Source organism: Nuphar pumila, chromosome 5, assembly GCF_984573655.1.
Source record: "Nuphar pumila chromosome 5, dmNupPumi1.hap1.1, whole genome shotgun sequence".
In the NCBI taxonomy this organism is placed as follows: Eukaryota; Viridiplantae; Streptophyta; class Magnoliopsida; order Nymphaeales; family Nymphaeaceae; genus Nuphar; species Nuphar pumila.
In genome coordinates this window covers 113,811,391-113,825,607 of record NC_143253.1, presented here as the reverse complement: position 1 = coordinate 113,825,607, position 14,217 = coordinate 113,811,391, and the positions used below count along the sequence as shown (strand labels likewise).

The window sequence follows — 14,217 nt, the reverse complement described above, 5'->3', positions numbered from 1 at the left end:
AAACACATTGAAATGGACTGTCACTATGTTCGCGAAGCATATCTCCGAGGAGTCATTGATCTTCCTTATGTTACGTCCGAATATCAGTTGGCGGACTTCTTTACCAAAGCCTTGTGTGCTCCACGGTTCAACTTCCTTCTTGGCAAACTATCGGTCATCCTGCCCTAAGTTTGAGGGGGGGTGTTAAAATATGTAATCCAAACTTGTAACTTCGTATATATATTTTACATATATAAGGTAATACATATACATATATATAATATATGTATATGTATCTACCTATTATATATGTAAAATATATATATAATTCTATCTTTAGTCTTAGGGGTAGTTTAGTCTTTTTACACATATTCTTTTTCGAATATGTCTTGTAATTTCTTTTCCCATTTTTATTTTTCTTTTTCTTTTAATAAATGAGTTGTACCTACCTTGGGAGGGGCCCAACACACTAGTCGTTGGACCCCTCCAACGGTCACATTTGTGACCGTTGAAGGGGCTCCAACGACTATGTGGAGCCCCTTCCAAGGTCTCCTTTAGCCCTATAAATATGGGCTCTCTCCATTGTATTTGGATGAAGAGTTTTGGGATTATAGCCCAACCTCTTTAGTGTTTATGAAACTTATGGGTGCAAGTGCACATTTGTGATTCGGTGTGTTGTGTTCGTTGTGCACAAGTGTTCTTGGGTGTGTATGTTCACACATTTATTCTTAAGGTTGTTGCGTTATCGGCTAAAGTATCTTGTTGAAGATACTTTTACAGAGATGTAGTAGCTCAAGACATAAATGCATAGTGTTTATAAGCTTTACACCACAAAAGAAATGCAATATATGCACAGTGTTTATAAGCTTTACACTTCAAAAGAAGTGCAATAAATGCACAGTGTTTATAAGCTTAAGGAGACAACTCCTTACTGTAATACATTGTCTTATGAATTACAATTTAACGCAAATATGGGTTACAACTTACAATACACTTTTACAACCTTACTGTTGACTACGTAGCTAGTCATTTTAATGCTTTTAGCTCAATTCACTCCTCCATTCTACACTTGGTTATCCATATGTACAGGGTGATGGGTATGATTATGATCTATATTCTCTAGTGCCTGAAATTTGCAGTAGTCTTCATTCATTTATTTCTCAGCACTGGGTTTGTATGAAAATGATACTGTCTGATGCCGTGGTTGAGAATCTTCATATAATGGGATTTCTCTTCATCTCAGGTGCCAAGTGCTGAAGGTCTCGTTATCAGGGTTGTATCATCAGTTGACAAAAAGTTGGAAGTGAAACAGCGCTTTCTGGAGATTTTCCAAGAAGATAACTACCCTGTAGAATTCCCATACAAATCGAAGGTGTTTGCTTATTTCTCTTCTTTTTATTCAGACCAAGCATATGAGAGACCTTGTCCACCCCCCCTTTCTCTCTCGTTGTGATTATCTCTAGTGCATCTTTTCTGTTTATTTGACATTAATCTTGTGTATGCTCCTGTCAGGCTATTTTGTTGTTCCAAAAGATTGAAGGGGTTGAAGTTTGCCTTTTTGGCATGTACGTCCAGGAATTTGGTTCAGAATGTCAATTCCCCAATCAGCGTCGCGTTTATCTCTCCTATCTTGACTCTGTGAAATATTTCAGACCTGAGATCAAAGCTGTCACTGGAGAGGCACTTCGGACATTTGTTTATCATGAAATACTGGTACTGAAGACCATACATATTTTTTCGTCAATTGTTTGGTTTTTTCTGATCAGGAATGCATTTGTTTGTCGTCTGGCCTTTTGGAAAACAAGTATCTTTAACAAAGTTTTACTGTGATATGTTAACAGATAGGGTACCTTGATTACTGTAAGAAGCGAGGATTTACTAGCTGTTATATATGGGCCTGCCCTCCGTTAAAGGGAGAGGATTATATCCTATATTGTCATCCCGAAATACAGAAGACACCCAAGTCTGATAAGCTTCGGGAATGGTGTGCTCTCTCTCTCTCTCTCACACACACACTCACACACTCATTGACATCTAGCCTGACAAGTCTGTCTGTGTCATGGATGCTTTATGTTTCCCTATCAGGTATCTCTCCATGCTCCGAAAAGCTACCAGGGAAGAAATTGTGGTAGATCTGACTAATTTATATGACCACTTCTTCCTATCAACTGGTGAATGTAAGTCAAAGGTCACAGCAGCTCGGCTTCCATATTTCGATGGTGACTACTGGCCTGGTGCTGCGGAAGATATGATTAATCAGCTTAGACAAGAAGAAGATGGACGAAAGCTACAGAAGAAAGGAAAGGTGAAGAAGACTATAACAAAACGGGCACTGAAAGCTGCTGCCCAAGCTGATCTTTCTAGCAATGCATCTAAGGATGCTCTTTTGATGCAAAAGGTTAGTATTTGTCTCTCTTTTGCAGTTGACCATTTCATATTCATGTTTTTCTGTATTTCTTTTGGAATTTAGGTATTGCAGAGGAAATTGCTTTTTTTGTTCCCCTGACCTTTTTAAATCACCATTTTACCAAGCTTTGTCAATTTGTGTTGAGTCACTGGTGTTTATTATTATTGCAACTAACTTTTCTTTTTCCTCTACAGCTTGGTGAAACCATCTCTCCCATGAAGGAGGACTTCATAATGGTTCATCTGCAGCATGCATGCACCCATTGTTGTCAACTTATGGTGTCTGGGAGGCGGTGGGTTTGTAACAGGCAGTGCAAAAAATTCCAACTCTGTGATAAGTAAGTTCTTTTATTCTCTCTTTTTTCTGTGTTTCTTATGTTTCTGGACTTTATTACAGGTGTTTTACTTTCCATGGAATAACAAATGAGTTTGTATATTCTATTATTTTGCCATTTGAATTCTCTGTCTGCTTATCCAGTGGGCAGTTGGACACTCTATGTCAGACAGAAACTTCATGAGCAGTGGTCAGCAGGATCATGAATAATACCACGAATGACAATATTATGATCAATATTATATTATTTGTTTTCTTGCCTGTGTACTTGGATTAAAGTTCCTCACACTTTTTGTTTTTCAAGGTTGAAATTAAACTGATGTTTGCTGCGTTTGTTGCCTAGAGAAGATTTGTTCTCAGTTACATTAGGCATAGGATGTTAAAAAATATATATATATATATATATATATATATATATATATGGATTATATATATATCGAGTATTTATGTATTTCCTTTTGTAATGTCCTAGAGGCAATTTAGTTTTTTTGTTCACATGTAAATAGTCTTGTCCACTAGGGACTTTTTTGTAATCATTTATTTTTTGTCTTTTTATTTTTTATTTATTTGTTTAAGGGGTAATAAAGGGGCCTCCCAAAAGAGCTGTTGGGACCCTCCCCAACATTCACAGAGCTCCCAACGTCCCTTTTGGGAGCTCCCTTTGAGGCCCAAAAGCTTGTATAAATAGGGGACTTCTCTCCGACTTCTTGTAATGCTTGTTCAAGCATTTTCAATAATATTCTCTTTAACTATTTTTAAGGATTCTCTCTCATTGTGTGTGCTTTGCTCTTAGCCCTTGAGCCTTATTGTGTTTTGCCCATTGGTGGCTTCTTGTTTGTATACTTATGCATTTGTCTTTGCACTAGTGTTTCATTACATGGTATCAGAGCCTCTAGGTGATTGAACCCTCTTGGGACTCGATTGTTCTATTTTTTTGTGTGCTTGTATTTTGCATACTTGTTATCTTCCTTTTTCTCTTCGATAATAGCCGACAATGTTGCAAAGTTTGATCTCTCATTGAAATTGAATGAGGCTAACTATATAATGTGGGTGGCCGATATGGAAAACAACCTCAAAGGTAAAAAACTTTGGGGATTTGTATGTGGTATGGTTTCAGAACCTCAACTAAAGTTCACCGAGAAGAAAAAAAAAGAAGAAAAAGCCTTGAATGAAGAAGAAAAAGCCAAGGCCATTGAAGAATACCAATCCAAAGTTGAAGATTGAGAAAGTAACCTTGGTAATCTAGCAAAATTCAAGAAAGCAAATGAATTATGGTTCTTCATGAAAGGTATGTACACTCAAAGAGACCTTTCTAGACATTTCATTTTGCAAAAAAAAGTGAGAGCATCAAAGCAAGGAGATATGAGTATTAGAGATCACTATAGCACTTTTCTCGTCTATGGGATGAATTTGCTCTCCTTGAACCCCAATGAGAAGGAAGTGCTATTGCTACGAGGCAAGAACAAATGGAGAGAGAGATTCTTTCAATTCATTCATGGGCTTAAGGCCGAATTTGAACTACTACGAGGATTTTTATTTCATAGGGCTTAAACTCCTCTTAGTGAAATTATTGTCGATCTATGTTAAGAGAAGACACACTTGGCTTTAAAAAAAGATATTGATGTACATGCGATCTCTAAATCAGGCAATAATATGAGGACATATAAGCCTCCTCACTTTAGGAAAAAATACAACAATGGTGGTGGACGAAAATTTGTCATCATTATAATGAACCGGGGCATCTTAGACCCGATTATCCTAAGAGAAAAGTGGCTTCCGTTGGAGAGAACTCAAGCAACTCAAATAGAGATAAAAAAATGGATGGAGATATCAAGGAGTCCATTACACAACTTACAGAAGTATTTCAACAATTTGTGAGGAACAACTCTTCCACACCTACTTTCGGTGTTGCACTTTCATCAACTCCTAGTATGTCTTCTTGGATTCTTGATTCTGGTGCTTCATTTCATATGACTTCAAATGCATCGCTTTTATCCGAACCAAGCACTAAGTATTTCAAATCTCTTGTTTCTACGACCGTTGGTACATCTTTGAATATTAAAAGAATATGAACTCTTAAAACCACTTTAAGCAATGACAAAAAATTCTTTGTTCAAAAAATTAGAATTATTTCAAAACTTAAACCTTTTTTCGGTTTCTCAAACATTCGATTTTGGTTGTAGTGTCTTTTTCATCTTCAAGTTGCTATATGCAATTTTGTAATGAAAAGGAATTTACATGCAATGATTGTATCCTTTGAAAAATGCATTCTCTTCCTTTTCTACGTAGCAACTTCATTTCAAAAAGACCCTTTGAGTTAGTGCATTCGGATGTACAGGGACTGACACCCATCTTGTCTAAAGGAAGATATTCATATTATGTTATCTTTATTATGATTTCACTAGATATACTTGAGTTTATTTTCTCAAAAACAAATCCGATGTTTTTTCTACTTTCAAAAAATTTTATATCCTTATTCAAAACCAATTTCAACATAATATAGCTATCTTTAGATCTGACTCCGAATACATGTCAAAAGAATTTCAAAATTATCTTAAACAACATGACATTATTCATCAAAAATCTTGTCCTAAAACTCCACAACAAAATGGCCTTGCCAAAAGAAAGTGTTAAAAATATAAATATACATATATATATATATGTATAAATATATATTGTCATATGTCATGTAACTAGGAATAATAACTAGGAACAATCTCTTTAGGTTTCCTTTATTTTTTTGGTTGCATTTGAACTAGTCAACACATGTTGATTAGTGAACATAGGGGACCCTTGGGTCCCAACGACTCTCTATGGCTTCCTTCACTTGTGTATAAATATGGGGCAAAGCCCCACTACAAATGAATGAATCTTGCATATGTTGATATAAATAAGATCATTATTTTTTATCTCTTATTTTTATTTCCCTTTAGTGGGTGTCTCTGAGAGAACCCATTTGTGGTTCTTTGAGTGTTCATTTTGGTATTTTGGTGGAACTCTCTTGAGTGTCCACTATTGGTAATTGAGTGAACATCTTTTAAGGAACTCATTTCATTACATGGTATGAGAGCTTGGTGATCATGTTGAAATTGGTTTAGTACATTGGGAAGTGTGCCATTCTAATTTTGAAAGTATTGAAGCTCTTTTGCAATTCTTATACTTTTATTCTCATACATTCAAAATAGGGAACCGTTGGGTCCCAACGACTCTATTTAGAGCATTTGGGGTCCCAACGATTAGTGGGTGTATGTGAGAGAACCCATTTGTGGTTCTTTGAGTGTTCATTTTGGTATTTTGGTGGAACTCTCTTGAGTGTCCACTATTGGTAATTGAGTGAACATCTTTGAAGGAACTCATTTCATTATATGGTATCAAAGCTTGGTGATCATGTTGAAATTGTTTTTAGTACATTGGGAAGTGTGCCATTTTTCAAATTTAAAAGTATTGAAGCTCTATTGCAATTCTTCTACTTCTATTCCCATACATTCAAATCATGCTCCACATGATTTTTGAACTACATTTCAAGGTTTGCACGATCCTTTGCATCACACATACTCACACAGGTAGTTTACCCGATTTCTTAGATAATCTATTTAATTTTTTTTAATGCGCATTGATTCAATGGCTACTTTGTGATACTTAGCATTAAGTATCATATTTTTGCGGTACCTACATGACGATTTATAGACATGTATGGTTCAAACATTTAAGCATTATATATATATATACATTAAAAATTGAATTAACAGATGCATCTATATACATACAATTGTGAAGATAAACATTACATGAGCACTTGCACCAAACTGAAATTACGATGTGCGTGTTAACATAGTTAACTACACACATTTGCGCTTGCTCACATGTATTTTTCGAGGACTTCTCTTGTCAGCTTCTTCATCCTTAGATTTAATTGCTTATATTGATGCTAATTGGGGAGGTGATCCAAATAACCGACACTCAACCACTAGTTTTTGTGTATTTTTAGCTGAATTGTTGATTTCTTGGAGGTGCAAGAAGCAACATAAAGTCTCTCTCTTCAACTGAAGCAGAATACAGAGACATGACTACAACCACTATAAAAGTGGTTTGGCTAAGGAGATTGTTGGCTGACATGGGTGTTCAGAGCAAAAGTTTCATATACACATTGCCAGCAACCAGACCTTCCACGAACGAACCAAACACATTGAGATGGACTGCCACTGTATACAAGAGGAATTCCTACATGAAACTATTGATCTTCCCTATGTTACTTTAGAATATCAATTGACAGATTTCTTCACCAAACCTTTCGTTGTTCCTAGATTTCACTTTCTCTTGGATAAACTTTCGGTTATCCAATCGTAAGTGTGAGGGAGAATGTTAAAAATGTAAATGTATATATATTGTCATATGTAATGTAACTGGGAATAATAACTAGGAATAGTCTTTTTAGGTTTTATTTATTTTTTTGGTTGCATTTGAACCAGAGTTGCCAGTTGGGAAAGCGAAAGCAGGAAGTGAGACACTTCCAAAATTTTAGGAAGCGGGAAACGCGGGACGACTTAGAAGCAAACCAGAAATCGTCTCGGAAGCGAACTGTAAGCGACCTAGGAAGCAAGGGGGAACCGTAAAAAGAGAAAAAACTATGAAAAAAAATGAAAAAATAAGAGGAAGTGAGCTTCCCCTAAATGAGAAACATGCTTCCCAATTTTTTTGGCGCTTCCCCGCACGTTTTTGAAATGCTATTCAGGGAAGCACACTTTCCCATATGTATGGCACTTCTGGTAACCCTGATTTGAACTAGTCAAACATGTTGACTAGTCAACATAGGGAACCGTTGGGGTCCTATCGACTCTCTATGGCCTCCTTCATTTGTGTATAAATATGGGACAAAGCCCCACTACAAATGTATGAATCTTGTATATGTTGAGATAAATGAAATCATTGTTTTTTATCTCTTGTTTTTATTTTCCTTTAGTGGGTGTTTGTGAGAGAACTTGATTGTGGTTCTTTGAGTGTTCATTTTAGTATTTTGGTGGAACTCTCTTGAGTGTCCACTATTGGTGATTGAGTGAACATCTTCGAAGGAACTCATTTTCATACATAAAGCATAAACATCTTATTGAAACTACAAGAACTCTTCTATCTCTAAAAATATTCCAAAAGATTTTTGGGCTGAAGCCGCTCTTTCTACAACGTATCTTATAAATACGATGCCATCCTCATCTTTAAAAAAATGTTTCTACTTTTGAAAAATTGTTTAAAATATTTTCGGATTTTAAAAGATTAAGAATATTTGGTTGTAAGCTGTTTAGTTATGCTTCGCCTGTGTATAACTGTTTAGTTATACACTGTCGGTCCCAAGCCCGGATAAAGGAGGGTTGCGGTAGGCCAGTGACAGCCAGCATAAAAACTTAGTCATACCCTATGAATATGAACCAATATGAGAATTTCGTTGGGGCGTTCCCTACTGAGCGACGCGCTGTGCTCTATAGGCCCGGAGGCAGTGATAAATGGGTAAGGGTTGCTCGGTCGTCGCCCAAAAGCGACGCGTCACACCAGTGCCCAAGTGTGGTGTCAAATAGGCAAGGGTTCCCTCACTTTGTTGGACGGGTGGGGGTAAAGAAGTTAGTCCAAGACCATAAAATTAGGTTAGCCACGTGGAACATAGGGTCTTTAACTGGTAAGTTGGTAGAGTTAGTAGATGTTATGTGTAGGAGAAAGATTGATATTTTATGTCTACAAGAGATCAAATGGGTAGGTGAGAAAGCAAAAGTGATAGAACCTTAGGGATATAAGAGTTGGTATACAAGAATAAATAGGAATATGAATGGTGTAGGGATTGTTATGAGTTGTGAGTTTATAGATAATGTAGTTGATGTCCGTAGGAAGGGTGATATGATTTTACTTATTAAATTAGTATTAGGTACGTATATTGTTAATATTATTAGTGTTTATGCACCTCAAGTAGGTTTAGATGATTCCATTAAGCGTCAATTTTGGAAAGATTTAGATGGAGTAGTACAAGGGATATCTTATGAAGAAAAGCTTTTCATCGGCGGTGACCTTAATGGACATGCAAGCATTAGTAGGGAATCAGGGATGGATTTGAGAGTATCCATGGAGGCTATGGTATAGGAGAAAGAAACGAAAGTGGAGAAAGGATTTTAACACTTGGTTTAGGAAGAGGGAGTGTCACCTAGTAACATTTAAAAGTGGGGTTAATATTAGTCAGGTAGATTTTTTTCTACTTAGAAAGAGAGATAGGGGTTGTTGCATCGATTGTAAGGTTATACTGGGAGAAAGTGTAGCTACACAACATAGAGTCTTAATTTTAGATCTTAGAATTAGACAATGCCGCAAAAGGGATAGACATAGGATAGATCCTAGAATTAAGTGGTTGGCACTGAAAGGAGCTAAACAAGGAATGTTTTTAGAGCAGGTAGTTAAGGAAGTTGATTGGTGTCTCGAGGAGGATTCAGAATCAATGTGGAATAAGATAGCGGGTGGCATGAGAAAGGTGGCTAAGGAGGTATTAGGTGAGTCTAAAGGCGGTGCACCGCTAGGTAATGATACATCATGGTGGAACGAGGATGTCAAATTAGCTATTAAGGTTAAAAGAGAGTTATAGAAATCTAAGTAAGAGTCGTGATAATGAGAATTTGGAGAAGTATATGATAACAAAGAAGGAAGCTAAAAAAGTAGTTCGAAACGCGAGGGATAAGGTATATAAGGAGGTTTATGACAAGTTGGATACCAAAGAGGGTGAAAAGAATATTTTTAGGCTTGCAAAGATGAGAGTTAGGAAATCGAGGGATCTGTGTATGGTTAGATGTATCAAAGATGAAACGCAAAGCGTTTTAGTCAAAGATGAGGAGATTAAGGAGAGATGGAAAGATTATTTTGATAAGCTATTTAATGAAAGTCATGCTCAGGATCTTGGAGACTTCTCCATTCCTTTTCATGAGATAAATTGTGACTTCATGCGCAAGATTCAAAAGAAAGAAATTGCAGAGGCTTTGAAGAAACTGAAATCAAGAAGGGCAGTTGGCCCAGATGGTATACCTATCGAGGCTTCGAAATGCTTGGGGGAGAAAGCTTTAGAATGGTTGACAAATCTTTTTAACAAGATTTGACGGGCAAATAAGATGCCTAATGAGTGGAGGAAGAGCACTTTGGTGCCTCTATATAAGAATAAGGGTGATATACAAGATTACACAAACTATTGTGGTATAAAACTCATGAGTCATACCATGAAACTTTGGGAGAGGGTGATTGCGTTTAGGTTGATGAAGGTTGTCATGATATCGGAGAATCAATTTGGTTTTATGCCTGGAAGATCAACTATGGTAGCTATACATCTTCTTAGACAACTTATTGAGAGATATAGAGAGAGGAACAAAGATTTGCATATGGTTTTTATTGATTTAGAGAAGGCATGCGATAGAGTACCTAGGGACGTTCTCTTGTGGACAATGATGAAGAAAGGTGTTTCTCTCAAGTACATTAGTATAATTAAAAATATGTATGAAGGAGTAGTGACCAATGTTCGCACTTGTGGAGGGGTGACAACCAATTTTCCTATAACGGTTGGGTTACATCAAGGATCTGCTTTAAGCCATTTCCTATTTGCTATAGTGATGGATGAGCTTACAAGATCAATTTAAGAAAATGTGCCATGGTGTATGTTGTTTGTTGATGATATTGTCTTGATTGATGAGTCTAGAGCTGGGGTTAATGCTAAGTTAGAATTATGGAGACAGACATTGGAAGCAAGTGGTTTTAAGTTGAGTAAGAGTAAGACAAAATATATGAAATGTCGGTTTAGTAAGCAACGAAGTAGCGATGGGAGTGTAGTGAAGCTTGGTGAGCAAGAAATACTGGTGGTTGATTGTTTCAAATATTTGAGATCTATCATTCAAAAGTATGGAGAAATTGATGGAGATGGAAATCATAGGATAAAGGTTGGGTGGATGAAATGGAAAAGTGCAACTGAAGTGTTGTGCGATCGTAGAATGCCATTGCGATTGAAGGAAAAGTTTTATAGGATGACTATTGGGCCCGCTTTACTATATGGTACAGAATGTTGGGCTGCCAAGAGACATCATATTCAAAAAATGAGTGTAGCTGAGATGCGTATGCTTAGATGGATGTGTGGAAATACAATAAAAGATAAGATTCAGAACGAGGAGATACGTAAGAAAGTAGGCGTTGTACCCATTGAAAATAAGATGAGTGAGAATCGTTTACGGTGGTTTGGACATATTCGGCGAAGGCCTAATGATGCTCCAGTTAGAAGGATGGAGAAATGGAAAATATATTAGTTAAAAGAGGTCGGGGTAGGCCTAGGAAGACTTGGATGGAGATGATAGGAAAGGATATGAATGCTTTGAACCTCACCAAGGACATGACATTGAATAGAAATGATTGGAGGAGAAGGATTCATGTGGAAGACCCAGAATGATTTTCTTTTTTGGTTCATATCGCCGACCCCAATTATTGTGGGATGAAGGCGTTGTTGTTGTTGTACGAATATTTGGTTGTAAATGTTTTGTTATTTTTTAAGAACAAAACAAACTCTCACCAAAGGCTCTTGAACGTGCTTTTATTGGTTATGGTGAAAATAAAAAAGGATATAGGTGTTATAATGTTAAAAACAACAAACTTTATGTTTCAAGAAAATGCGACCTACTTCCTAGATATAACTCTAAAAAATCTAATGATACAATTTGTGATAGTGAGATTGTTTGTGATAACCATTCACATCAAAGAGATAATTGTCCTAGTGAGAATCCTAATGATATTCATGTATATACTTGACGTGAGGGAAATGAGCATCAAAATGCTTTTGACATATGTTCACAAAATCTCCCTTTAAATAACCAAGTTGATGAATCCTTACCTCGATGATCCTCTAGAAGCATTAGACCTGCTAAAAAATTTGTATCATATGACTCATTTTCTCCAAATTATCGATCTGTCTAATGATGATCCATTTCTATCATGAGCCTTCAAACTTTAAAGAAGCTAGGCAATACTCTTATTGGATAGATGCCATGCACCTAGAATTAGAAGCACTCAATAAGGCCAACACTTGAAAAATTATAACTATCCCTTTAGGTAAAAAAGCTATTGATTGTAGGTGGGTCTATAAAGTAAAAACTAAAAGCGATGGGTCATTAGAAAGATATAAAGCTAGGTTAGTTACTAAGGAATATGTACAAGAATATGAAATTAATTACGAAGAAACATTTGCTCTAGTTGCAAGGATAACGAGTGTTAGAACTCTAATAGCTTTAGTATCGATCAAACAATGACCGGTCTACCAATTAGATGTCAAAAATGTTTTTTTAAATTAGGATCTTTGTGAAGAAATTTATATGGATCCTCCGCTGGGTTTTGAAATAAAAAAAGAAAAAAACACTTAAGCAAGCTCCAAAAGCTTGGTGTGACTGCTTCAGTAAAGTCTTATTATATTGACACTACTCTTTTTGTTAAGAATGCAGGAGACCACATGACTATCTTACTGTTATATGTTGATGATATAATTATCACTGGAAATGATAAAATGGGCATTGAGTCTATTAAAAATGTTCTTAAAAACAATTTTGATATGTCTGACTTTGGATTTCTAAGGTATTTTTTAGGGATTGAAGTTGCATATTTTTCTCGAGGATATGTTCTTTCTCAGATGAAGCTTGTATCAGATATGATGAAACTCCTTTAGAAGATCCCACTCCTTATCGTCAATTGATTGGGTCACTAACGTATGTGTCTATTACCTGGCCGAATATTGTTGATGCTGTTCACAGTTCAAGTCAATTCCAAAATGCTCCTACTGCTATTCACATAGCCGCTGTCATGCAAATTATCAGATATCTAAAGGAAACAATAATAAAAGGGATATTCTTATTCTCTTCTTCATCTCCTAATTTAATTGATTATATTAACTCTGATTGGGGTGGTAACCCCAATGATCGTATTTCTAACACATGTTATTGTGTTTTTCTTGGAGAATCATTAATTTCTTGAAGATGTAAGAAACAACAAAATGTATCATTTATGTCACAGGGATTCGACCAGACAGGTGCCGCACCTGCGTCGACGCGATGCGATGCGGGTGCGGCACCCGGTGCGGTCAACCCGACCCTGGGTGTGGTCAATGCACCCAGGGTCATTTTGGTCCATTTTTGGATTTTTTTTTAAATTTACCCTATGAAACCTCGTCGAAGCGTGGAAGGAGATGACATGGAGCCCTCGACTTGGTGACTGCCATGGAGCCCTCACCTTCATCCTCTTCTTTGTCATTTTACCTTACTGGTTGGACGCCACCATCGATCGCCGGTCCAGCTAGACTCGACCTCGCCAAGGAGGTGCGGTTCACGAGGGGCCACCATCATTGGATGGGGAGATTCACTATTCCCAACGTGGTGCCGTTGGATGGAGTTACCCTGGAGATTATCATGCCCTCTCAACTTCCTTTTTTGAGAGCCAATGAGAGGCAAAGTAGCCCCTTAAATAGAGGAGTCATTATTGAATATTATGTGGATACTCTCAATATTATTGGCAACAAGGTTAGGCCAATCAATGCACTCTTTTTTTATAACGTGTGAGACTGGCCTTTATTGCCCTCTCCCTATTACCAATGGTTTCAAGGCATTTAAATGGCCTCTCATGCATGATTGGTTGGATCTTCACATGGCCCCACTATTACTATTGTTGATTCAGACCCATAATGTGTAACGGTTCTAGACCCCTCTTTATGAAGTTCATCCGGACCAAGAACCTGAAGTGGGCCCAGACCCAGTACTTGAAGTGGGCTCGGACCCAGTACCTAAAGTGGATCCTGACCCGGTTTCTCAAACTGGACATGGCAGGCTAGATTTGCCCAACTCTTTTGGGTCGACCGGAGCCAACCTGCCCCATGACTTGGATGCTCACCACCACCTTCTTTAGGGTGGCATCAGTGTTGTTAAAAACGCGCCTCAAGGCGCAAAAAGCGCGCCTCGCCTCGAGGCGAGGCCCTTTTCGCCTTGAGGCGCACTTAAAAAGCGCAACAGCCTCAAGGCGTACGCCTCATGCGCCTTGAGACGTACGCCTTGAGGCAAGGCGCGCCTCAAAGTGAGGTGCGCATTAAAAATCGGATGGCCCGGACCCGAGTTCGACCCGGATCCGGGCCCGTATTCTCGAAAGATCGAGAACCTGTGTCTTTAAAAAAGACACAGGCGCTTCGGGGCGGGGGAAAGCCCTCGCCCCTTCTCTCTCCACTCCGTCCCCTCTCGTCCACCGCCACTGCTATCGCCGGCCACCACCCGTCGCCGATCATCGCCTCTTCCACCTTCTTCTTTCCTCTGCTGAGAAGGGATCGGCGACCCACAACCACCGCCATGCGACCACTCGCCGCCGCCACTGCTGTCGCCGGCCATCACTCGCCGCCGGCGACCTCTGCGTTTTCCGATGACAGGTAAAGTTCTCTGTTTTCTGCTGAGAAGGCATCGGCGACCCACAGCCACCGC

The 14,217-nt window shown here is 38.0% G+C and overlaps 1 protein-coding gene across 2 annotated transcripts in view; it reads left to right on the top strand.

The window, feature by feature from the left end:
• Positions 1 to 14,217, top strand: part of LOC149838206 (histone acetyltransferase HAC1-like) — a 56,834-nt gene that overhangs the window by 24,358 nt on the left and 18,259 nt on the right. For both annotated transcript variants that reach the window (XM_090006450.1, XM_090006451.1), the window contains exons 9-13: positions 1,223 to 1,351; positions 1,492 to 1,692; positions 1,821 to 1,963; positions 2,065 to 2,377; positions 2,581 to 2,723. In XM_090006450.1, coding sequence (XP_089862576.1) covers positions 1,223 to 1,351; positions 1,492 to 1,692; positions 1,821 to 1,963; positions 2,065 to 2,377; positions 2,581 to 2,723 — 929 coding nt within the window. The remainder of the gene's footprint in view (positions 1 to 1,222; positions 1,352 to 1,491; positions 1,693 to 1,820; positions 1,964 to 2,064; positions 2,378 to 2,580; positions 2,724 to 14,217) is intronic.